The sequence below is a fragment of the Oenanthe melanoleuca genome, chromosome 3 (genome assembly GCF_029582105.1).
Source record: "Oenanthe melanoleuca isolate GR-GAL-2019-014 chromosome 3, OMel1.0, whole genome shotgun sequence".
Lineage (NCBI taxonomy): Eukaryota > Metazoa > Chordata > Aves > Passeriformes > Muscicapidae > Oenanthe > Oenanthe melanoleuca.
Genome location: NC_079336.1, coordinates 103,461,994 through 103,488,424, shown reverse-complemented (window position 1 = coordinate 103,488,424; position 26,431 = coordinate 103,461,994). Strand labels below are relative to the sequence as shown.

General features: G+C 37.3%; 1 protein-coding gene across 3 annotated transcripts in view; it reads left to right on the top strand.

The window, feature by feature from the left end:
- TASP1 (taspase 1) overlaps window positions 1-20,783 on the top strand; it is a 78,098-nt gene extending 57,315 nt beyond the window's left edge. For all 3 annotated transcript variants that reach the window (XM_056488300.1, XM_056488297.1, XM_056488299.1), the window contains exons 12-14: window positions 5,709-5,819; window positions 9,319-9,392; window positions 19,126-20,783. In XM_056488300.1, the coding sequence (XP_056344275.1) occupies window positions 5,709-5,819; window positions 9,319-9,392; window positions 19,126-19,221 (281 nt within the window). In that variant the 3' untranslated portion in view covers window positions 19,222-20,783. The remainder of the gene's footprint in view (window positions 1-5,708; window positions 5,820-9,318; window positions 9,393-19,125) is intronic.
- Window positions 20,784-26,431: the final 5,648 nt, after the last annotated feature.

The window sequence follows — 26,431 nt, the reverse complement described above, 5'->3', positions numbered from 1 at the left end:
ATAGTACATTATAGTTTCCTTTGGTGCTGCATCACTCCAAGCTTTGTAGTATCCTTTGTGGTTTTCTAGCAGAGAAAACAAATTATGGAAGCATTATTACTCTTCTCCATGACAGAGAGGAAAAGGTTTCAGAAGAGAATGAAGTGATCCTGAAGTTTCATAAACACTATGTGGCGATGTTCTACAAGGATTTTAATAGATCCTCCCTATGCTCCTCCGTGTCAGAAGCATTGGGAGTTTATTGGTCTGTGGTATCCTCAGTTATTTAATTCCTTAAAATCTTCCCTGTTAAGTTTTAAAGTGCAGGTGTTTTCCCTTGCAGCATCTTTAAAAAATCAATATAGATGTTGTAACTTAATATATCATGAAATATAAAGACCTCTGACTTGAGACAGCTTATGCTTAAATATTCACCAGGTAATGATGCATGAAATTAAAAACAGGCTTCATTTAGTGCTTATTGCATTTCTCTAATGTTTATTTCAATTGTTACCTTGGAGTTTAGTGGGATACATAGCAGAAGCAGAGTGGCAGCATCACCACCACCACATTCTGTACATAAGCTAACAGTCCAGTGGCCAAGGTGATCTATAGGCAGTTCTGAAATAGTCAGAATTTCACTCTGCACATGGTTTAAAATTGTTCAACTGCCCTCTGTTAAAACTGGGGGCTGCTGAAGCACTTAATGGTTACATCACACCACAGTCAGTGTTCAGACCCAAGTTTTAAGCCTTTGAAAGCTGATGTAAACAGTGGGGCTGGTAATGGTTTCTCTGCTATGGAAGAGTATCAGTGTAAAACATCTGATGAGCAGCTGCTTTATCCTTCAGCTGGGTAAGTGTAAATAAAACACTTCATTTACAGCTTAGTGTTGAATCTGTGCTAGAATGGTTCTGTGCAGTAACTACAAATGGGGAAAAAAGGCACAAGATCAGAAGTGAACAATTCATATCAGTCCCATGATCTGGAGGAAACAATGTTCATCACACAAGAGAGACAGAAGAAAAAGTGTTGTTCACTTTTTCTGTAACTGTAGCTCCTGCAGAGCAAGGCTGAATGTTGAGGCCTTTATTTGCTTTAACACTTGTGGAATCTCTCAGTTCTGTCTCTGATGAGGGGCTGAACCTGGGTCGTGGTGTTCAGCTCTGGCAGAACTTCATGGAATCAATGGGATCAGTGAAGGTGGAGTTGCTGTGAAGACCTGCTTGCTTGTTTTTGAGACACTACTGCTACAGATTAATAACATGCAAAATATATAAATAAAAATGTGAAAATGCTTTCTGCATGTCACATAGCAATAACAGAGTAGTTGAGCTTTGAAGGAAAGAAATGTGTTTTGTAAAACGTTGTTCTGTGACTGGGGAAGGTGAAGATTTGATCAAAACTAATGAAATATGGGGTTTGTTTGGTTTTGTCCTACCCTTTCTCTGGTGTGGCCAGTCAGTGCTAACATTATTAGTTAATGCTGCAGTTGGAGTTTTACTTTGGATTTTTCGTGCCACATTCCTCAGTGGTATGCCAGTGTAACTGGGAAAGGAACGCTGAGCTTCATGAGACTTAAAATTATATTCAAAGCCCCAGGTTTTTGTGATTTTGTCATTAGCAAGTTATTAGATCAAAGGTTTATCCAGCAGTTCTATTTTATTACAGTGGAAAACAGTATTTTTGGCTAATAGACATATTTTGGTTTTATTTTAACTAAATTTTGCATTTGTACAGGGAAATGTCTTTCTGAAGAGTACAGAGAGAGCAAAAATGGTGTAGGAAGTAGGAGCCAGATCACTTTTTCCTTCTAATGAGAAGCCATTCTGCCTTTAATATATGTGGCAGTATTTTATTTCCACTATTTCTCCTCCTCTTGAAGTACTAATTAAATGTATATATTAAAAAGTCATTACCTATATTGTTATTTTCTACAAAAATCTGCTCTGTTATTTCTTTTTCTCAATGGGTTGGCTGTAACAAAATGAGTTTTAGAACTAAATTAATGAAGTATGTTCCTAACCTTTGAATTCACAGTGTTTTGAGAACACTTAAATTAATTCCTGTGTATGGTACATGGATTCTCTTTACAAATAAAGTATAATACTGCTTTTGCACCATTATTTTTGCAGATTTAGTGATGGATGCATAGCATTCAGCTGTCTGGAATTTTGCTTACCGTAGACCTACTCATTTGCACTCTCTGGTTTGTTAAAATATACTCTTCAGCATAATTGTAATCATTGCCAGTAAGTCTGCATATCTAGCAAGATCCTTGTTTAAAAAAAGGTGTTGTATTTGAATCCCTCTCTTAAAATTTTTGAAAAATTGCTTTAATTGGAAAATAAGTAACTTTTAAACAATATGCTGTTCAGCATGTATTTAATTTGGCTTAGGGTCTGATTTTTAAGAGCAAAGAAACAGCCTGAATTTAGTGTAATATAGAATACTGTAATATTATTATTGTAGGCAACTGGTTTTTACTGACACTTCTTAGAGGTTGATTCCCCACAACTTAGGCAGTGAATTGGAGCCATACACTGTATTGTTGCTGATTTTGCACTGAGATGATTCAGCTGAACTCGCTGCTGAAGGCATTTGGGATGGGTGAGGGTGTAGTCACACAATTTGCCTCTGATGTCTCTGGGAATGGCAGCCTTCAACAAGGGGAAGCAGGGTGGCCCTGGGAATTGGCATGGGTGGAAAGATCCTGAATTTGTGTCTTCATTTGCTGCTTGTGTTTGGAGATGAACACAAGGGGTATGTTCTTTTTTCAGACTTCTCCCACCCTTCCAGAATAATGCTCATTCTGCAGGTAATGATGACATCGTGTAGAAGATCAAATGGGCAAGCAAGGCTGTGTTTTTGTCTGTAGGAGAGATAATGTCTCCCACCATCATTACTTTGTTTGCATAACACAGTCTTTAAAGACATTTGGTTCAGTTCTCCATCCACATGACCTGCTACAAGTCACTTTAATAAAGTAATTTTATTCATCTCCGTCTCACACCAGTAGTACTGTTACAAAGTTAGTGTGGTGTGACCTGGTTTCATGTGACATAACCAGCATTTCTTCCTAGTCCAAGGGTCCATCCTGTGTCATTCTTGAAGAAACCAGTGTCTTGCCCATCTATTGTGTTTTATGGATGCTGAAGTTCAGACTTTCATCACACTTTTATCAGGTGCAGTGCTATTAAGTTAATCCTCTTTTGGAGTTTTCCAGTTGCAGTAGGGTGGCAGTGTACTTCAGCAAAGACTGAATTAACATAGTTTTCCAACTTCTGAGTGGTCTTCAAAGCCTTTGAGATTTGTGGACTTAATAAAGCTTCCATGGTGTATAATCATTGAAGGAAGTAATTTGTTCAGAAAACAATTGTGTACATACTTAGGGCGATATAATGGACACCATGCTTAATGTCAATAAATAAATGCTATTTATGCTGACAGAACTGGGGCTCTCAGTTGTTCATGTAGAGGTTGAGCATCTTTTTGGATGAAGTTGTAGTCTGAAGACTGTCTTATGTGCTTGGAGCTCAAGTTTGAATTACTTATTTAAACTTCTTTCAAAAGAAGTTTTGAAACAAAACACTTGCTTTGAGTGTTTCTTTTTTCTGTTTTGTGTTTCGCTAAAGATAAATATTTTGTTCTTGCAAAGAAATCCCTGTGAAAATGGAAGAATTTTGCTGAAAATGCAGTGTTACTGCAGAGTCTCTACATGGAAAGAAATATACTGCCAAGCCTTGTAAGATTTCAAAAGACCATGTACAAGTTACTCAGATTACTGAAAATTTGATCAGTCCTGATGGCATAGTTGACAAAAATACTGGGAAGATTAAGAAATATGTAATTAGCTTATTTACAGACTTCCCTTTCATCTATTTTTTTCAGTATGTGAAAGAAACAAAATCCCTAAAAAAAGTAATTAAACTAATGGAAGCATTTCTAGAACAAGACTTCAGTGGCACCAACTCTATAAACTATAATCAGTAGTTGCTGTCTGGTATTATGAGCATTCATACAGTCCCAGTGTTTTACTGTGTCCTTAAATATACTGTCTGCTGTGAATACTATTTGCTGGCTGTGTTCTGATGGAGTACAACATTCTAATTAAAGAGATAATTAAATTTTTTTACTAGAACCTTGGAAGAATCTTTCACAGCCCTTGAAAGGGAAGGAGAAGCTGCTTATTGAAAAATAAACCAGAACTTTTTCTGTCTCTTTGCAATGACTTTTTGCCACAGCATGGCCTGGAGCTTAAATAATTTGTGCAGTTTAGTGTAAGATTAGGTCTGCAGACCAAGTTCAGGTAGAGGCATTGTCTTTGAAGTGCTTGATTTTGACTTGGGTGGTAAAATCTTCCCAACTTTCCAAGCCTTGTGTTTCTATTTTAACTAAACGTATTCTCCTGTTTTGTTATCTCTTACCTGGGCTGGATTCTTGTTTCACAGGTATTTGGTGGCAGTCAGTGAGGTGTAACTGTAACTAGTAATAGTTCTATTACAAAACAAGTGGCACTTTAAAGATAGTATCTGTTTGCATTAGATCAAGTAAGATATTACTGTTTATTAAGTATACTGCATTTATTATTTTCCTTCAATGTGGGCTTCTATTGCAGTGACCACCTTGTATCACTTTTGAAGGCAGCTGCTTTAATGTTTAGATAAAATATGATAAAGCTTTTAGTTTTCCTTATGGTAAAGCTTGAAGTTGGATTTTATTGGGCTGTTTTGTTGTTATTTGCATTAAAGGAGTAATTTTAATCATACAAATAGCTGTGGGTAAGTTAAAGAAATCTGATGAATAGATCTGCTCTGAAGTTCTTGTGGCTGGCAAATTACAGTGTCTGTACACTAATTTATTTAGAAGAAAGAATGGAAATGAATTACATTAAATGGCTGTTGCAATTGTATGTTCAATTTTAAATGACAGTATAATGGAGATGTGTAACTAGGATGTCTGTTGGCCTAAGTGCAAGAACTTGATTAATTTTGTGGCTCAAGACATTTTAAATGGTATGTAAATTATACCATTGTTTCCACATTTAAAGCTATAGGAATCTTATTTCAAATTGCAAACCAGAGAGAATATTTAGGCTTGGTTCTGCTGACTTTAAAGCTTTTCCAGCTTCTGATAGAAGACTTTTATATCCTATGTCTTAAATGAACAACAGAAGAGACACTGTAAAAGGATGTGCTTAGGCTTTTCTGCTAGTATTCATCAAACAGCAAGGCAGACAGTATAGCAGTTGGATGATGTCCCTGTACAAAGGGCTTTAAATTGGCAAAAATGAATAAACTGTAAAAATTATCTAAGTTTGCTTGGTTTTTTTAGATATGTCTTTATGTTAATTTTAGAACAGAAAGGAATAAATATTGAGTCTCAATTTTTTTTAACCTGACACTTCATTTTTCGTTATTATATTTTCCTTGATCCATGAACAAATTCTTTGCACTCACAAATGTAACTTTTAATATCTTTGTTTTATTCCATGTAGCTCTTCATATTTTTTTATTATGGGTGAATTAGTAGATTAATGTTGTAGAAAATTATTCTTTTGAAACACTAGGAAAGAGAACTGATGCTGTTGTAAAGGGACTGTTTGATCTGTCAGTCCTTTCAACCCTTAGCAACGAGATTAAAGGGGAAAGGCAGGAAGTCAAATTTAAAGAAAAATACCCAAGAAACAATTCCTAGTGCAAGTAATTCTTCCCAACAATTTTGCCCAGGTTCACCTTTTCTAGCCAATGAAGATGGTGTTCTTGGAGGTGTGATAGTTCTCCGCTCCTGCAGGTGTTCAGCAGATCCTGAATCCTCACAGGAAAAACCAACTTTACTAGGTAAGGAATCCTTACTCATTTTTGATTCATCTGGGTGCTAACTCAAAGTGAAGGATGAAATAAAATCCCTGTGCATGTTTGAAAGCCACAGAGAAAACAAAAAAGAATTGACATAAAAATCTAGAAAGCAAAATAAGGAACAAACAAGGCCAATATTATTAAAACACCAGAAAAGAGCATTCTTTCTGACTCACTTTTTCTAAGTAGAATTGTCATTCAGAGGGTTATGTGGGATCATTCTAAACCTATGGCATAGATAGGATAGTTGCTTGTGGCAAGGCAGGATGTATTCCTCATACGAAAAATTACATTTAGAGCTGGGAGTAATGCATGTAGCCATTTACTGCTCAGTAGCTTGTTTGTGAAAAATGCTTTCTAAAAAGTTCTTTATTCCTCCTTTTTGCAGAAGAAAGTGTAAGAATTTGGAGGACATACTTAAAATCTGTAAGGAAAGTTGCTTATGGTTGTTTATTCTTGATAATGGTGAGGAAAATCAGTTTAGATAAGTCCCAGTTACTATTTGCATTTGCACCAAACTTGAGTTTCTGCTGCTGAAACCTGGACTTATCTTCACCAGTAGCTGGCTAGTTCCAAAAGGGCTTTACATCCCTTCATCCCTGTTTCTGTCCTGGAAACACAATCCCTATCTTGCTGCTTTATGGCAGAAAAATGTTTTATGGAAACCTGTCACATGGTTTGTGTGGGAGAAACAGATGGGAACTGAAGGCTGTAGGCTCTGAGCAGAACTGGGTGGAAATACAACCCTGAGACATTAAAGCCACTTTAAGGGAAGGAATTTGGGATTGGAGGCATATGAATTACTTCACTTGTGCCATCTCCTTTCCTGTGGTGCTCCTCAGATGTGGAGCTATGTGCTTATTTATTGGGTCACACTGACCTGTCTAATATAGATTGAGGTGATGTTACCAGAATTAAAGTGTTTTTGCTTTATATAATGCTCTGCTTTATTATTGTTTACCCAATTGTGACATTATCTAGTGCAACAGCATCCTGCAACATAAATTCTATCCTTAAAAAAAGAGTTAAGAAGATGAAAATACAAGTCTGAATAAGTAAGAACAAACAAGAGCAATTTAACCTTCAATTCATGAGACTTGGAAGTGAGAGAATTTTTTCTATTCATTTAATGCTTGTCATTCATGTAAGAGAACATATTCTTTTAATGAAGATTTGATATCTTTTCCTCAAAAATTAATTTATAAAATCCCCTTATATTGTACATTGTAGGTGAAGACTGTTTCTCCATTGATTTCTGGTTTTCTTTCACTGAAATAACACTGAGATTTACTGTAACACAGTGCATTTTCTGTGCCATGGAAATTTCCTGCCTAATAATGAATGCAGAGATAATACATAATTACACATATGTAGTATTTGTGTTGTTTGGACTGAAACAGTTGGTTTATACTGAAAAACTTTGTGTATAGAATAAGGAACTCCCATGTCTTTGTTTCAGAGATCATCTTCTTTCTTTTTAATATTGAAACAAATGGCAAGGAAGTGACTTATGAAATGGTTGAAAATATACTTATCTGTATAATTAATTTAGAATTTTCATTATAGTTCACTGCTCCTAATGGCTAACAATAACCAAGGTTTGTGCTTGTACAGGCTACTTTTGGTAGTTATCAAAGGCAAAGGTATAATATTTTGAGGGTATTTGGCCTGAACTTCTCAAAATTGAAAGATGGGATTAAATTTGTCTTTAAAAAAAAAAAAAAGTTTTCACTGACAGTGGAGCCTTTGGATGCCATGGAGAGGTTGGCTCCATGGAATACACATTGATTGTGCTGGATGTGTTTTACTTTTCACTCTCTGAAAGCTTTTGGTTCACCTTTGGTGGTATCAGTCATGAATATATTACAAAGCACACACCTTGATGATGTTCATTTTTCTTTTATGATGAGATCTGCATGTCTGTCAGAATCTTCAAGTCTTGCTGGGTTCATCTAACCTTTGATCTCCTCCTCTGGTTTAATTGCTGTGCAAGGAGAAGTGGTTCAAAGGATTTGTGTGCTCAGCAGGCTGTGTGTGACCTTCATCAGCCACGTTACAGGAATGTGAGGAATAGCAATGAGGAAGAGTTTTAAACCCATCTAGTGATGCTTTTGTTGCAGTATGTGAAAGGCACTCTCAAAACAAATATATGGAAATGCCTGTCCATGGCATCTTGTGTAATTCATAATCCAGAGGAAGAATTTGTGCTTCACTGCATTTTTTTTAAACTTTTAACAGAATTTTGTAAAATGCCTTGAACTCTGATCAGCTATTTTTTTTCTTTTCCCCCCTTCTGAATTATGAACTTTATGAACACAAAGAAAGAAATATGACCATGACAGACAACAAGAAGAAAATAGTGTGGCAATTTATAAAGCTCCATTGGCAGAGAGCTGAACATGTGAATAATGTGCTCTTTGTCTAAATTTTGTGTTGCAGCTGAGTAGGAGTGTGTTTGTGTACATAAAGATACCTGCATATGTATCAGGCAATTAAAGATTACAGGCTGTTAAACAGTTGATGAATCCACTTTCAGCCTTCAGGACAGCCCCTTACTGGATTAACAGGCATTAACAGTACATGTGAGCAGTGATTAGTTTTCTTAATCATTATCACTGCAAGCATGGCAGTTGGTCTTTAACACTGATATCCTAAATCAGCTGTGAGTTCAGTACTAGAGAGCTCATGTTGTATACCTGGTGCTGGAACTCCAAGTAATCAGACCTGAGAGTGCTTTGAAAGGGGTTTCTTCATTTTTCTTCCCTTTCTTACCTTTGCTGCTACTTACACTCTCCACAGAGAAAAGGGAGTGTTTGCATCTGCTGTTGTAATTCAGTATACTGTTGAATCCAGGACTTCCTCTAATTTTGCCAGAAATCTTTCTTTCTTATTGTGCATGTTACTCTGGTTCCATCAGACACCTCTCCTTTTTCTGCAGGATAATTTTGCTTTTACCAGATGTCTTTCCTGCCTGCTGTATATCCTCAATTCCCATATTGCAGACTTCACTATTTCTGCATGTTTGCCTGTATCCTGCTTGGGCAGCTAAGCCACAAATCCCCCTTTACCTGTTGATAGCAGGACATCTGGCTTTATGCTGTTGCAGGGTGCTTTTGTCTGGGGTCAAGGCAGACAAACTCAAATTGTATCAGCTTTTTCTGAACAGGCCAGTGCTTTAGAAATTGGTGCAGTTTTTAAGTGCAGTTGGAGTTGATGTATTTCCCATCTTGGAGGCTCTGTATCGTTGAACTAACGTTCTTATTCTGGGTAATAGTTCTGCAGAGTGTGGCTGTGATACTCAGAAAAATCTTGTTTGCTTGATAGCTGTTTCTTTTGAGATTTAATCGCTCTGGTAAGTAGTTTTTGGTCTTTGTTTTTTATCCTTGCTATATTTGTTCCTCAAGACATCACTCTTGTTAAATTATATGTTGTATTTTAAACCAAGTTGCCTTTTTGTAACTTCTTGCGTTTTCCTTTATAGTGGAATTTCTGTGGAGCCATACAACAGAGAGCATGTGTGTTGGATACATGTCTGCTCAGGATGGCAAAGCTAAGGTAAACCATGAGGAATAGGCTGTAATACAGTAGAATGAGTGCAGAGGCTAAGGAGAATTTCAATTAATGATAATGAAATGTATAAGAAATTTCTTTCTTTAAGGGAACAGAAGAAGTAAGAGTAGCATAAATGTGCCAGTTGATTAGGCATTCCTAATTTTTTTTTAATTGCAGCAGTTCACAACCCTGTACTAACATATGCTCCATGTCAGGGTAAGGTGCCATGAACACATGTCTTCTGCTGACAGTAATTGTACTTGAATAACTTTATTCATCTTGATTCAGTTATGCTGGTACCATATTTTTCTGTGGGCATGACTTCCTTCAGACAAAGCAATTGCACCATCAAGGAAGATATAAAACAAACTTCAAACAAGTTCCTAGAATAGCCTCTGTGATAAAAAAATTCCAATATTACCATCCATATTTTCAGTTTCTTGGGACTTTATAATTAATTTTTAATGAGAGAAATATTACATTAAAATTGAATTTAACTATGAAAACTGGAAAATCCTGTTACATTATCATCAAGAAGTAGGGATTAACCAAGTGGATGAGCCATCCATTCTTAGGAAAAGAGCATGGAAAGGAAAAAAAGGAGAGCACTGTAGTGTAGCAACTGGAGCATTTAGGAAAGATGTTTGGAGAACAGAGATTATCATGGGAAAAGCTGCAGGCAGAGACAGTCATGCTTTCTGTAGGCATAATGCAAAGGGGGATGTGACCAAGGTAATAGAAATATATACAAAAGAAGAAAATCAGCATCGGATATTTTACATAGCAAAGCTGGTGTAACACTCTGTTTCAAGAGCTGCAATGGATGAGTTCATCTTCAAGGCATAAAATGTGCAGAAAGAAAAGGCAAGAATGCCCCAGAAAGACAAGAAAGGTAACAAGCAGCTGATGAAGGAAGTGCTGGTGGAGGTGTAAGTGAAGTATTTGCTTCACTTCTGAATAATTTAGGTACAATTCTTTCTAGATAAGTATGTATGGAAAAGAGTGTGGCTTTACTTCTCTTCTTAATATTTATTTCAGATTTAGTTGAAAAGAAGTCCAAACTGAAGTTAAAAGCTCAGATTGAACTGAGTGGAACTAAAGCAAGTTCAGCCACAGATGTTCTAGTGTTTGCCAGTTAGCTTTAAAATTGTTGTTTTGTGTTTGCAGTGAAAGAGTAGCTGAGAATAAAGGATGTTAAATGTTTCCAGTGTGCACACCTGCCTCTGACTTACACTGTGAAGCTCAAAATGTTATTGTTTCTTCCTGGTAGTGTCTAATTAATAAATAAATGCTAAATATGAAATCTGTCTGGTAATGAGTATTAACATGACAGTGCCATGCCCAGAGTTGCTTTCCTACTCACAGTTGCAACATTTGACATCTGGTGTGCATTGTTTTCATACTGCTGGTAAATTTCTCCAGCTGGTAATCCTGATTGTGCTGACAGACACAGCTGCTCTTCTTGGTTCACTTTTAAATTATGTTTTTGACCTTCACTGAAGAGTTAATCCCCCTCCCTTTCTTCCTTCTTTGAGTCTGTGGCCACAAATGCTTTCCAGAGAAAAACCACAAACGCTTTTGCTGCTGACTTCTATTGATCAAAAAAAGTCTTCTGTCATAAAAGCTGGAATTTTGTTCTGCTACAACTAGGACTAAGTTATAGATGGAAAACTGGGCTTGAAATAGAACACAATGTATTGCAAGTGAAAAAAAAAAAAATCTCTGTTCTTTAATAGAGTGACTGTTTTGCTACAGTTAATTTTGAGTGCTTGCCATGAAAGAATAATGGGATAAGAGTTCATAAAAGTATAAAATATCACTTGTTTATGAGGACCATAGCAAAATGATTAGGCAGCAGCTTGTAAGGAAACATTTGCTTTCCTGTTTTGCTAGGGTGGTAAAGATCTTCAGGTTTTATTTCTTTCATCAGTCTAGGACCTGAGTTTTGTTCTTAAACAAAACTCTGAGGGATTGTCACAGTGGCTGATTTTGAACTGGTTCAATTTAATCAACAATTTAATGAGTATGAAACAAAAGCAAGACTTAAAAAGTGGGGAGGTTTTTAAGTATCTGCTGTTATAAACTAGACTAATATTAGAATCATATAAAGGGGTACATACTAAGGAGAAAAGGGGCCTGCTTTACTATCTTAGTGGGATTCTTTCAGCATGGGAGGTTAATGCAGTTCATAATAGGACCTGGCAAATGGAGTTCTGAACCCCAGATGGAAACTGTGGAGGTACAGGATGCCTTTCCTACAAGGCAAACACAAGCTAGATGCAGCTCACCTCCAGACACTGGTGTGCTCAAGACATGGAGACAACCAGTTATCCATCAGCAGCTCCTTAAGAGGGGAATGAAACAAGTGGGAATCAGAGACCTGAAGTGGTTTGTACACCCTGACCTGCTGGTGCTTCTGGCTTCTAGCAGCTTGAGCTCTCCAAGCACTGATTTGGAAGGACCCTTGCACCAGGGGCTTGTTTGCTCCCAGTTTAGGCAAGACTGGGTTCTGCAGCTGGCCACTCACCTCCAAGCCACACTGGAGATGTCATGTTAGCTCACCAGCACCAAATGGCTGAGCCTGCAACAGCTGTGCACTAATAGGGGTATGATTTGAAGATGCTTTCTGGAAACATGTCCAGTCCTTTTTTTAAATTTTTTTTTTTTTTTTTTAAAACCACTTGCCTGGAAGAGTCACCATTTCCTGTTGGATTAAAGTGTTTGGTTGAATGTTGCTTTAAAAACCCTGCATAGCCTTGCCAGATGAACTAAATTCACACTTTATTGCTGACACAGTCACCTCTGGATGTACATCCTATCAGCTCTTTCTTGATGCTGGAACTATTTCAGCTTTTCCACCACTCACAGCTCTGGAAATGTCATCTCCACCACCTGCACAGTGGATATATCCCAGTGGCTTCCCTCAGATTTTTATGCCATAAACAGCTAATCAAAGTATATCTTAGCGGGTTCAACTGTGCTTTTCTTTTTTACTGGTCATCTTTCTCAACACAAACAGCTTCATAATCACTTGGTGCCAGCATTTGTCACCGATTGGATGTGCAAGGACACAAGCTTTTCATCTGAACATTTTGGTTCTTTCCTATACTTCTTGAACTAACCTGCACCACACTAGCTGATGCTTAACTCTTTCTGTCAATCAGTGAGGCTGTTGGAATAAGTGTCTGGCCACAGCCATTAGAATACACAGCTCCTTTTGTAGCAGTAACTGCTGCATCCACAAAGGTTATGACTTCCAGATTGAAGGACTGGGGGATTAAATAACTGCATCAACTGAGGAGATTTTTTTTTTTTTTGCTATTGTGTTGTTGACCCAGGGATTACTTGATATGAATTTAAGATCTTTGATAAACAATTATTTCTTTTTCCAATCCAAATTTTCTTCTCTTTCAGAGATACTTGTTGGTCTTCAGAACAACCTTCCAGATGCTTGGGGTTTTTTATGAATCTATAATACCTCTAACAACTGATCATAGCCTCAGCTAAGAAGTCACCCTGTTACAGTGGCTCTGACTTCTTTAATGTTACTCTGGCAGGATTCAGTTATCATTTCCTATTTTCCTGAACTGAGTTTTGTTCTGAGAGCTTAAGCATTTTTGTCACCACCACTGGGGAAATAGTTCTGCTCTAAGGTGTTGCTTCTTGCATCTCTGTCCATACTGTCATGAACAATGTTGAATACTTTAGGTCTTAACAGTTCATGTAGCATTTGGTAGAGCAATTTCAGTGTCAATTTGCACAAAGAGCTTGCAGACCTTTTGCCATGTAATTTGGGATGGGAAGAAGTAATTCCTTCAGTTCACCCATAATATGATTTTTGATTAAAATGGAATGGGGAGGAGGGGTGTTAATGGTTAGGTTGCACAAGTTAATTGATTCCTCTTAGATACAAAGCTTCACATCTTCTTGTTCCATGTCTGCTTGCTCAATGGAGGATGCTTCAAAGGAAAATAAATTCTTAAATCTCAAATGAGAGTGCAGTATATGCCTGCAATGTAAGTTCACAAACCAAGAGCATCTCATGAAGTTTCTGGCTGTGGGTAGGCAGCCTTTCTTTGATTTAATATTGTGTATCTGTGAATAATCAGACAGGAGCCCTTTTATCTCAGGCAGGGTCTGCAGAGTATTTGTTTACACAAGCCCTGCAGTATTCTGTATGCAGAAAGTTTAAATGGCTGGGATACTTAATTTTTCCAGGATCTAAGTGTCTTGTCGTGGTGATTGAGAGTAGTTGATGTTTCTGCTTGAAGATAGGTAATTCCTCACTTTGTTTTCAATAGTATTTGAAGTCAGAGGTTTTTTTTCCAGTGCAGGATCTAGTCTCAATACCAGCAAAATGCAGTTTTAGTAATTTATTTTGTGTAAGTATTTGAAATAATTTATCAGCTTGCTGTATTTCTTAACATTTCTAAATCTGCTATATGGGCTCTACAAATATTGAAAACTTTGGCAATTACTGTAAATGTTTTGGTATTTTTGAGTAGTAGTTCAGACTCATAGGTTTTAGTTTTTCTAACAGCTGGATGACTTAGACAGCAAATTTTAAAAGCCCAGTTGCAACATTGAATATATTCCAATTCAGTTGCCAGTTTAAATCTCTTTTTGGCAGCTATTCAGTTCTTATAACATGGGCTGCTAAGCTTTATGTTATGGCAGGTTTTAATAATGCAAAGCTATATAAGCCATTCTTTCCATTCTCAAATGAAGCAAACTCACATTACTGTGCAAAACGTGGTGCAGCAGTAGTGGAGAGTGTTGCATATTGCTGTGTTTGAAAACATTCATCAGCAGCAACTGCTGTCCACACCAAATGTTGTGGTTGCAATGTGCAAACAGAAACTTTTATCTTTGACAGTTAATTTCATTTGCCAGTATGAGCAAACATGGTGGACAGGGAGACCATCTCCAGTTCACTTTTCCTGTGGAGATGAGATGTAAGCTGTCATCATCAGATTTATTCGCCTTTACTGACACTGTAAAACTGAGCAAAAGTCCTTCCCTCTCTGTTTGAAGTGATACATGTGACAAACACTGATTGTATTGATTGTTGTTGGTTTTCTGAGGATGAGCTTCTGTGTTTGGCTTTGTGAGTGAAAGGTCTGTGAAAGCCCTTTGTCTGAAGGAGGGCAGTATTCCAGTGCTCATTGGGTGAAGAAACACATCTTGGAAGAATCCTAATTCTAATTTGAAAATTAGTGGAAAAATTTACTGAGCCTGTTTAGTGAGCAGAAATACGAAGTCAAATAATTCAGTCATTCATTTCAGACTACAGAGACAGTCTTTTAACTTTATGAGACAGGAAAAGTATATGTCACTGTTCTACTTATTTTCTTTAATCTTCACTCCTGTCTGGAGGCTGGGGAATCAGGCAGAAATTTTCATTTGAAAACTACTCTGTGCATACAGTGGACCATCCAGTTCTCTCATAAAAATAAGGTTTTTCTATTTGTTGGAAATAACCTTCAGTGCTAAGATACTGATTAAAATGTTTGGCTTGTAAACCTTCACGGAAATCAGCTGGCTCTGAGATGAGAAGTTCACTTTTTGGGTTTGGTTCTTGCATAAAGCCAGTAGTTCTGGAACTCTCCTTGGATTTGGCTGACAGAGTGGAGTGGGGAAGATAGCACTATGTGTGCAGGTTTGCACATATAAATGCAATAACCTGACTTAGCCCTGCAATTCACAATGATACAAATCGCATTTGAAGGTTCATGTCAGGGTTTTAGAATACCTCTATAAAACCCTGGGATGCTGAGCTGATTAGATGATTTGTTGGTATGCGTCTTGATTACAGGTAGGAGTGATTTAATTAGATACATAAATAATTTATAGTAATATACTTAACCCACAGAATTAATTTGAGCTTGGAAAACTGTTAACTTTCTAAGTAACCTGTATGTAAAATCATTATTTTCAGTGCAGTGAGACCAGAAGTACCCCATCACTGTGTCTTTCTGCAGTTTCCCATCAAGGACAATATTCTGGAGCCTCTTTCTATTTTTCCCCTTTTTTTCTTTATTAAGGTTTCACCAAACAAGATGCACATGGCATTTTCCAGCAGTATTTAGTGGGGCACCTTCTCCTGCCATACTGCAGGTGTACATGCAAACCATGGTGGAGGGGAGATTACCAGGAGACAGAGCAGCAGAGTTGCTGCCAAAATGGGCTCTTAGTGGGTAAAAAATAAATTCAGAATGTGTGGTTGTTTGGTTCTGATGGTGGAAGTGTGTGTCCGGCTAGGAGGCTCCAAATCTCTAAAAGAGTGTGTGGGTTTGGTGGCACTCTTTTTTTCAGGGAGCAGAGTTGTAGAAAGCAATTTCCTTGAGGATATGGTGTCCTTGGTCTTTCATTATATTTCATCTCTTTAGTGTAATGAATGGAAAAAGTTTTATTAATTACTCTGTCTAAAGCACATCCTGAGTGTGTAATAAGAGTGCTAAACACATGAAGTACTCCCTAGATTTGCTTAAGAACTGAATGTGCTGCCATCTGGTAGTTGTGCTCTGTGCTCTGTCCTCTTGGCAACATTTGATTGATTTCAGCTTTTTCCTGCAGCACTGTTTCTTGGCTTAAATTTTATATATTCATTTTACATAGTATTTATGCTTTTAATGAAAGAAAAGTTCTCTAAGTTGTGACAAACTGATACTTCCATGTGAATAGAAGGAAGTGACTAGCTCTTCAAAAGAAAACTTCTTTCGTATTTGTTGGTCTCAAGGTTGTTTCAGAACCCTTGTCTGTGAGACATGAAATAAGGTAGGTCAAAAAGATGAAACCATGTATTGTTCCTGTAGTAGCTGTATTCCATGTATTTCATGTATTCCAGAGCAGAAAGACCTGTTAGTTTTGTAAGAAGTGGGGAAATTTGCAGTGTACATCAAAAAGCACTGGCACAGAATTACATTGCAGTTATTCTGTTGGGGTTGGGGGAATCAGTAGTTCCATGATGTTGGTTTGGTTAGGGGGAAAGAGGGAAACACTGTGTGTTTGGATGTCAGGAACATGGAGTAAGAATCAGCATCTGAAGTTTGGTTAGCTCATTTGGGCTTTATAGAGGGGTAGGAAGCAAAAGATCAAATGTTTCTTCCAGCATTTATCTTTTTTCCTATGGAACTGTGGGCAAGAGGTTCCTCCTTTAAAATGCAGCAAAAATCTGTGGTGACTGAGTGGTGTCCCAGATATTGGTACCTCATCTCCTACTGGAACCTCACCAACTTCCCTTTTCTCTGGGAAAGCAAAACAAATCAGAATATCCTTGGGAGTGTGAAATGCCTATATATGAAACTGAAGATATGGATAACTCTGTCATTCTTTCCTCAAAGAGAGGATTCTGTAGAGCTGAGTAGAGGATTAATTCAGGAAAATTCTTTTTTTTTTTTTTTTTTGGTCCCAGGCACAATTTCTTCCAGGTGTAGGTTCATTCAACTTGTAAAGCTGACAGACTAATCGAGTTCAGTTAAAAACAGTGTCATTCTTTTTTGTTTGCTTTTTTGTTTTTAAGTTTCTAGAATCTAAACCTAATTGACTATACAATGTGGACTTAATGTAAAATATGATGTTGGGATATATAAATGTCACAAATTTAACAAATAAGTTCTGTGGTTCATTTAAAAATACTCAGTGTTCTTTGATGTTTCTTTTTGTTTACTGGAGTTTGTTTTTATGGTTAAGAACAAGGGAGATATAATTGTAAGAATTCACTTGGGAGTTTTCTGAAGTTGTCTTGACATGGTAGTGTTATCCTTTCAAATTATTTATTAAGTAACATCTTAAACATGATCATCTTAGATCTGTTTCATTTTTGTTCTACATAAGGCAGCCATTGGTGAAAGTAATAAAAAGTAGTCAGTGTAAACCAGATCTGTGTTTACTCCATCATAGAAAGTATGCAAATAAACAGGATGCAAGTGAAGGCTGTGAGAAATGCTTTGTTATATGTGGTTTCAGTGTTTCTGTAAATGGAAGTCTTCAGATGCTGGTGTACAGTGGTTTGGGGTCTTGTGTATGGGAAATGAGCTTTTCTATAGGGAAATGTGTTTTGGGCAGCTGTATAAGCATAGCTACCTGCTTATCCCCTCTTGTACATTTTCCTTCCCTTGCTCAAAAACATGTTAGGATTAACTTACTGGTTTGCTCTGACAGAGTACCTCGCTGAACAACCAGTGGCATTCTTCCTCTGAGGAAACAAATTTGATGGGCTCCCATGCCCATCAACAGTGATGCTTTTCTACTGTCATCCTTTCCATTTAGAAATTTTCACAGCCTTGGAAAAATATCATAGATCTGTCAGTGATAGAATAAAAAATACCTTTTTTCCACTTGATTTTCTTTCTTTTAATTTTTGTTTTTAATTTGTGAAATTATATCTACAGAAAAATTTCAGGTGCATTTGGAAGGAAATTGTAACAGATTTGAAGAGAGTATTTTCTTTTTGGAGTGGTAAATTGCAATTGCAACTGAAATTGTTCTGAAAGTAGGAACGTGTTCATATATCAAGCAGGAAAGCCAGACATCAAAGTTTCAGCAATAAAATGAAAACTTTGAAATGTTTTAAATGAAATCTTAGTCTGTGATTTAACTGAAAACAAGACCACCTAGGTGCAGGCACCAGGATACCCTTATCAAGAAAGGAATTAAAAGAAGCTGCCTGAGACACAAAATGGTTCTTCACTGTAATGAAATTAGTCTCAAAATTGGTTTCTGCTCAACTAATGCAAATTTTTCTTACTGAACGTCTACATTTATGCTTTTTGTGACCACCCATTGCCTCATGGCAAGTTATACATTTTGCAACAACTAAATCTTTTAAATGGGGTAATGTATGTACAAACAAATATGTGTTGGCTGCAGTTATAGGAAGGTGTCTTAGGAATAATTTCTAGTTCCTAATTTAGCAGGAGCAGTTTTCACAGTGTAAAAACATGTGCAAAGGAGGATAAAAAGTCATTACTCTTAACAGTAAGTCAGAGTATCTTTTCATAAGCAGATGCTTTTACTCAGTAATAAAACATACCCCAGTGTATAAAGGATCATTAACAGACTTTTAGAGTCACTGAGTTGCAATTCAGTTATAAACTGGAGTTTTGTGTATACAGACAAACATACCCACTTCCTGACTGAAATATTTCAGTGCCTTCTCAAAGGCTTTTAAAACTTTCTGTGGAAAAGATGCCTATTGGCAGAAACACAGTTGTTCTTTGGGTTGAAGCAACAGGAAGCCTTTGGAGTTTCTTAGGTGGATGAGTAGGTATTTCATGCAGAGAAATTTCTTCCTTGCATCCTGTTCATTGCAGTTACCTTGGGATCTGAAGTGTTAGTTTGTCAAATATTTAATTCTGCCTGAGGTTTCTCGAAGATGTATTTCTGTATGCAGTAGTAAAGACTTCTGAATCTCCCTAAGAAATAGAGCTATAAACCATGAAATGCCAGAATTGTTTTCTTTTGTCTTTACTCTGGATATTTCTTTCTACTTTCAGTGTGTTAATTCATCCAATTTACCTTTTCTATGCATCTGTCATGGTCTTTCTCTTCATGTGTTAAACATTAATGCAAACAAAATAGGAAAAGAATCTCAGTTGCTTTTCAAGTTGCTTTGTAGTTTACCCTCAGACTACAGTGAGGGAAAAGCTTAATTGCTCAATACTTACAAGCTTACTTTGTCCTGCATAATTTTGCCTTTTCTCAGTCCATAATGTTCTCTTGACTTTTTCCACAGACTCACATTTCAAGACTTCCTCCTGGAGCTGTGGCAGGACAGTCCGTGGCAATAGAAGGAGGAGTTTGCAGGCTGGAGAGTCCAGAAAGCAGCTGATTCTTCACTTCATTGCAAAGAATGTGAATGACTTTTTGTACAATAAGGGTTTTTTTGTGTTTTAACAGATGTTGGAAATTCTGCTTTTGTTTTATACTCCATATTGCAACCATGTGCACCATAACTTGAGACAAGTGCTGCTGTAGTTTATGTTCTCACTCTGTGAATGGGGGTTGTGTGCATGTTCATTTTGTCCTATGAATAAAATAGGAACTCCCCCCAGTTGTGCAAAGATCATGTAAGATTCATGATTGCATTTTCGTTTTTTGTGTTGAAAAGTAACCAAAAGTTAAGAAAACATAGTTGAAAGATATGGTCACAATTGTCATTCATATTTTAAATTTAAAACTAACAGGCCTTTGAAGTGGCTTTATAATTATGCAAAAAATTATTATGGTTTCTAAGTTTCTCAGTGGTTTAAGGAAATCCAGAGGTGATTTAAACATGAGTTGTGTTTTTCCTCTCCAATAAGGAGGAATTTTTTTTTTTGTTCAAAGAATGGTTTCAGTGAAACAAACTAGAGCAAAATTAAGGCTCAAATTGTTTTTAAATAGTCTTATAGGTCATATCTGTGTTCCCAAACCAAGATGTTAATAGCTCCAAGCTGTATGTATTGCAAAAAGCTCTATGAAGATAATGTATCGTTACGCAGTCTTTATGTATAATGGAATATTACAGTGTAAATAAGAAAACAAAGTTTATGGAAAGATTCGATATTATTCTTCACTTCTGCTTTAAATCTATTTTTAAGAGAGGTACAGAAATGAACATATTACTGGATGCAAAGTGCAATGTGTATTGAGTGGCTGGTAAGAGGTCAGATACTGTGCTTTCGTGTTGGTAAAGCAACTTCCTCAAGTCCAGCCACAGCATGGGTATTTATATAACTGTGTGTAATATGTATGTACTGTGCATAAATTTACTGTAACTCTTTTGATACCTTCAACAAACCTGCAGTGTAAAACAATGTAATCCTTGTCTGCCTCGTGAAGCATTGGCAGCTGAACTGTCATTTGTCACCAGTTTGGATATGTGAGCCAGGTTGCCCAAGTTCTAAAAGCGAGTTCTGACGTACAACCTTCCACTCAGTCCTTTTTCCTTCACAGCACTGGCCGCAATAGAAGATTTTTGTAATTGATTCATTGTCCTGATAAGTATGCCAAAGAGAAACTAAAACAGTTCATCTTTTTCCCTGGTGGATATTTGATAATTCTGTTTTCAGAAATAGTGGATGAATAGATATTCAGACTGTATTCGCTTACTCAGGCATTGTACTTGCCTGTTTTGTAATGTTGTGCCTGCCTATAACAGACATACTTGACTGATAAAATGGTTATATTGATTGTAGTATCAATCTTTCATGGAAAAGAATAAATTTTTTTTTAATAGCCCGAGTTCATTTTCGCTATTCTATTACAGCATACGTTTAAATACTGTCATGTGTGAGATCTGTGTGTGGTTTTTTAAATTGTAACCTCAGTGTAGCCCTATAGTTGAAGATATTTCAGTACAGTTCTGTAAATAATATAAAACAGCAGCCTTCCAAATTGCACGACATACAATGTACCTGTCTTGAAATAGTTTGTGCTGAAATACGATGCTTGAGGTTGGATCCTCAGTGTCACACTCATGGTCTGAGGAAATGAAGGACTGTCCTGCAGCATTCTAGAAATGATGCAGCAGAAGCTGCATTGTCACAGCTGTGATATGGTTAATTATTAAGTTTTTGCATAAACCTTTCACTGTGTAGCGAGTGAAAAATTGAAGATGATGTATATGGGTTTGTACATACCCAAATTTGAAAATGGCCTTGTTATTAGAAAAGCTAAAGGAACAGTGTTAGCCTGCTTTTATTCTAAAAGTGCTTTTCTGTACTGGTATGATAGAAATTTTGGCATAAATTAATTCTTTCATGCCATAAGCATGGCAGAATGCCTTGTAAAATGTAAATTGATTCTTCCCCTTACTTGCTTAATATCTCTTTTTGGAGGTTTGGATTCCAGCATAGCATTTTTGTGGTTTATTTTTACTTCACTTTTGTGTCTGTACAATACTCCAGTCAATTATTTTCCCCTTCTTTTTGGCACAGAGTTTTCTACCTAAGCTATGTACAAGAAGAAAACAGTTTTAGCATGTATGGATTTTGGTATCAGTAATTGTGAAGACTGACAGGAGCAGAATTTCCCATCAAACTCCCACTTAAACCAATGAAATTTCTAACATTAATTATGGGTCTAATTGTCCTGCTAGTTCTATTTTGAGCTTAAAAGATTCTCATGAAATATAAATGGTGAGGAGGGATGCTGCAATGACGTGGTGTGTAAGCCCTGAGTGTGATGAGTAACCACTGCCACTGCTCTAAGCAGATACAGCCCAAGAGGAAATGACACAGTTGACAGCAATAGCTGCTGAAATTATAAAGGAAGGGGGAGCAAGTGAAATACATAGAAATAAAATTTGAGTACTGTTGATTTTTTTACTCAAACACACAATTACATGTCCTAGAGGATTTTGTAGCAGACAGGTTGGTGCCAGGGTAGTCCTATTCAGTCTTCAGCCATAATAAATTTTCTTGCCTAAAGTTTCTAATAGGCTAAATCAAATTTGATACATAACCCATTTTTTGTCTTACTTTGCTCCTGTGCCTTTACAGCATGAGCCTGCAATGAGTTATTTTCAAAGGGCTCCAGCTGAGCAAGTTGTGGAAGACAGGCTTGTTACACTAAAAAAACTTGAGAGGAGATTTGAATTCAAGTGGCAGAGGTTTGGGGATGTTATTTTGTTGGTTGGTTTGGGGTTTTTTAAATTAAAACTCTTTACAGTTTTTATATTCTGTACATATGAAGACTGTTCTTTTCTGCTTGTGAATTAACCTCTGGAAATGCTGTGGCATATGGGAGATTTGAATAAATTGGAGGGAGGAGAGGACCTGATTTAGGGAAGCTGCACCATTCACCTGTAAAGGACAGCACAGAAGGTGCTGTGAAAGGAAGGAAGCCTAAAAGAATACAAAGCTGGTAATAAATCTAGGGTTGCTAAAAAGACTGGGGTAACTGCTGTTGCTACTTAAAATGTGAATTAAAATCAGAATATAGGAAAAGTAAAGGAATTGGTGGTTATGGCATTACGAGTACAATATTTCACAGTGGTATGTGGTAGTTGTGGGACTGGAAAGTCTTTGAATGATGCAGGATTAGATGGGAAGCTCTCAAGTGTGCATTTACATCCTTGTTAAAATGAAGGCTTGCAATTTAATGATTTTTCTTCCACTTGTCATGTGAGTTGTTTACTTAGAGTCAGTGAGATATATCAAGAGTTCTGTTTTCATTGCTAGCAGGATTTATCTGTTGGAAGACACTGAATTACATGGCAGTTTTTATAGTGTTGTGTGTGCAAATAACTGCATCTCTTCATTCTCAGGTTTGCCACTCTAACAGAATTTGGATCAGTGTAATTCTGGGTCACTGACATCCCACCATCTTAGCAGAGAGTCACTTTTTCATATTAAAAATGACTTAGGCAAAGAACCTGGTTTTCAGGTTAGCTTGGTGGAGAGGAGAGGGTTTAGGAGAGAATTGAAGAGTTGAAGGGGAAGTTTATTCTGTAGCTGGGTAGGGAAATAAACTCCTGTTAGCAGAGTATACAGAATAAATTTGCCAACAGGGGAGAACAGAAATCAATGGAAAGTGGTAGAGGGAAAACAGAATTATTTTGAAGGAAAAAAAGAATAAGAGGCAGTAACCAAGAAACCTGGGTTTTCAAAGAATTGATCTATCCTTACATAGGTCTTGTCTTCCAAGGGATATTTGAAGAGACAAAGTATGAACTGCTCCCTTACACTTGGTTTTCACATCAAAGACTTGTTTTGGTTTACAGCAAAGTAAAGACAAACACAGAATTTCTGTGGCTTTTAGCCTCCATGGAGTGCCAGCAGAGGTTTTGTAGATTCCTTGCAGGAGGGTTGGGAAAGGGCCACTGCCTCCTACCAGAGGCCAGATCTGCCAAGGAATGCTGAGAACCTGTAACTTGCAGGAAATTGAGATTTTTATATGGAAGCTTGTGGCAAAGGACTCCTGTAGTGTGTCTCAAGACAGCATTACTGATTAATAAAAGTTACCTCTTTATGCTCATTTTTTACAGGAAAGCTTGTGGGAGGTTTTGCTGCTGTAGGAGCCCTGTGCTTGATTATTTACTCCATTGGGAGATAACACAGAGATAAGGAGCACTTGTACACTGACTTTTATTGTTTTAGGTTCTACAGTGACACTGATTAGATTGTGCACATTCCACAAAACCTGTGGCTTAAATCCCTGTGAAGACCATTAGCATCACTTGATAGTGATTTAAACATAACAAATGTGTCTTGTTGCCCACTGCTGTGTGCCTAATGAAGCAAATAAAGTGTGTTAGCATGAGCAGCAGGTAGGGTGAGACCTGCTTTCCCTTGGCCTTGTGCCTAAACCATTGTACCCTCCCTTACCTCCAAGGTCTCAGGGATAATGTTGGATTGCAAACACCCACTAAGGCATAGAGATAGAGACCTGCTGAGCTCATCTTTCTGAAACAAAAAGCCTTTCAAAGGGAAATGCCATTTTCAGAAAGGATCACATGAAGGCAAGTGTCTGAGGTGGGATCCTGTCCCCAGTGAGGTCACTTGGAGCTCAGCCAACAGCTTCAGTGGAGCCAGGATGTCATCCTTGGAGGTATTTATCTTAGAGGACTCAAACTTTATGAGTCCCTTAATGCCAGTACTGGAGGCTTCAGAAATGAGGTGGTGTGAGATGTTTTGATGACTCATACTTATTTTTTGGATTATCTGGGAATATATGTTGGGTGTGTAGGGCTCCAGCAAGCCAAGAGGAAGAGCCAAACCACAGACTCCTCTGGGCAAATAATCTGCTGTAGCCAAGCAATGACTGTGCTAAAAGGAGCTAAAGGGCTCTCAGCACTATTTTATAGTGTACAAATTTTCCTAAGGATGATAATTTCTGCAGCCCAGGTTTCACTTCAGGTACATGGATGTGAATTTTATCAACAATCAGCCATCAGAGCACAACCTTAGGCAAGTATTTTTGTGGTACAACTCACCTGTGGCAAACCACTGTGTCCCAGGTAAATGCCTGTCTGGATTATAACATCATCTACATGTACTGTAACTGTGATAGAAATCCTACTGAACATAGTTTTTAGAATTTTCTTCCTTAAAATGTGAGTTGACTGAAAACAGCCACACAATGCAATTCTGTGCTGGAGATCTCCCGGTCCTGCTGCCTGTCAGCTTGAGATTTGGTTTAAAGTTGAGATCAAATTGTCCATGCTTGAAAATACTGCTGCTTTTTGCAGCTAAGAGTAAACTCTTTTGTCTCTGGTGTGTACTGTGGACAGGTGTCAAGGCCCTGGCTGTGAGGAGCAGGATGGATATCAAAGAGTGAGAATAAAAAAAAAATGAGACACAGCCCCAGAAGCTCTTTTAGCAGGAGAGGCTGCAGGATTTATGGATGAGAGAGTAACACTGAGCCTGGGAAGCAGGATATGGGGGAAGGTGGTGTTTTAATTTGCCTTTTTAATTTGCCTTTAATTTGCCTTTGTCTATCCTATTTTAATTAGCCATGCATTAAATTAACTTTCCCCTAGTTGAGTTTGGTTTACCCATGATGGCACCAGTATCAGTTACATCTGCAGCCACAATTCTCTTCAGGACTATAGTCAAATAGTAAAATTTTGCAGAAAATATTCTTCTGGTAGGTTAATTTTCTCTTGGGCCAGGGGGAAGATGTTTTTGGGCCCTGCAGCTTACATGACTTTGTAAAGGAAACAAAGGAATGCATGGCTGGAAGAAGGGATGGGGAAGACAGAGACTTGATTTTAGCTGATGTTAAACTGGGTATAAAATGAAGCTGCTCCTATCATCCCACTCACTGTGATTCTTCTTCTTGGATGTAGCTCTTACTGCTTTCAGTCCATCCCTGGAAGTAGCTGCTAAAATGCACCATGGATCTTGTTGGGAAAATTTGAATTTGTGGCTGATTTTATAGGCATCCATCCTAGGGAAGTACAATTCTTGATCTGATGAAAAAAATAGTTTCTAAAGTTTGGATCCAGTGAGCTCCTCTGGGGAGGAAAGAACAGACTGAGGCTTGAGGTGATTAATGGCCAGTGTTGTGCCATGATGGCCTTTGAAACTAATTGTGGGTCTGTGGAGAGGAGGGATATTGTTTCAAACCCCATTTTATTCTATCAATATGTCATTTAATGTCCAAGAAAGAAAATTTATCCAACCAAAAGACAGCACCATGGCACAGCAGAGAATGCTGTATGATAGATGAATTGCAAACTGTTGCAATCAGATGACTGCAATTCCATTAATTCCTCAGGGAAAAGGAGAAATATATAGAAAATCATTATTTTGAGTATCTTCTTTGCACATCAAAAGAATAGTTATTCCCAGATAACTTTCAAGAATCTTGACCAGCATTTGTGATTACAGAACAGCTTCATTCACAAATGAGAATCTTTTAAGCTGACGCAACAGTTTTGAATTTTTATTTCTATTTATTTTCACCAATTTTTTTGCCTATTTAATTTCTCAGATTTTTAACTTCTCAGATTTTTTACAACTGGTAAAAATAACCTGCAGAGTAATGTAGTGCCAGTCTTACACTAAATATCACCTGAAGAAGGCCCTGCAACCCTACTGGGGAGTTGGTGAAGGGGGCAAAGGAGCCATGCCTGCTTTTTGTACTTTCTGGTGAGTTTATTTTTTCTTCCCTGAAAATTCTCCATCAAAGATTTTGCTTCGTGCAGTCCTTTTGCAAAGACCAATACACTGTTCATGTAATTTTGCCATGAAAAAATCCTCTATTCATGACCTAAAAGTAGATACAGTGAGCTTGTAAGACAAAAGACCACATAAACTTTTGCATCTCCTTTGCTGAAAACCTTTCATGTGGCTGGAAAGAAGACATAAGCCCTTTTCCCTTCCTGGTAACTAATTCTCCTTATCTGAAAATAACAAAAAGGAAAAATTCTTTCAAATGAGAGCTGACATCTCCTCCTCATCCTAAATATTCTAATTATTTCTATCTCCCATTCAGATAGGCTGCAAGACCTTGTTTTTGTTAGTCATGTGCCAGTGAGGATACCAAGTACATTTTGTTTAAGTCCATCTTGTCAGGAAAAAAAAATGCACCAACTTGACAGCAGACTTTTA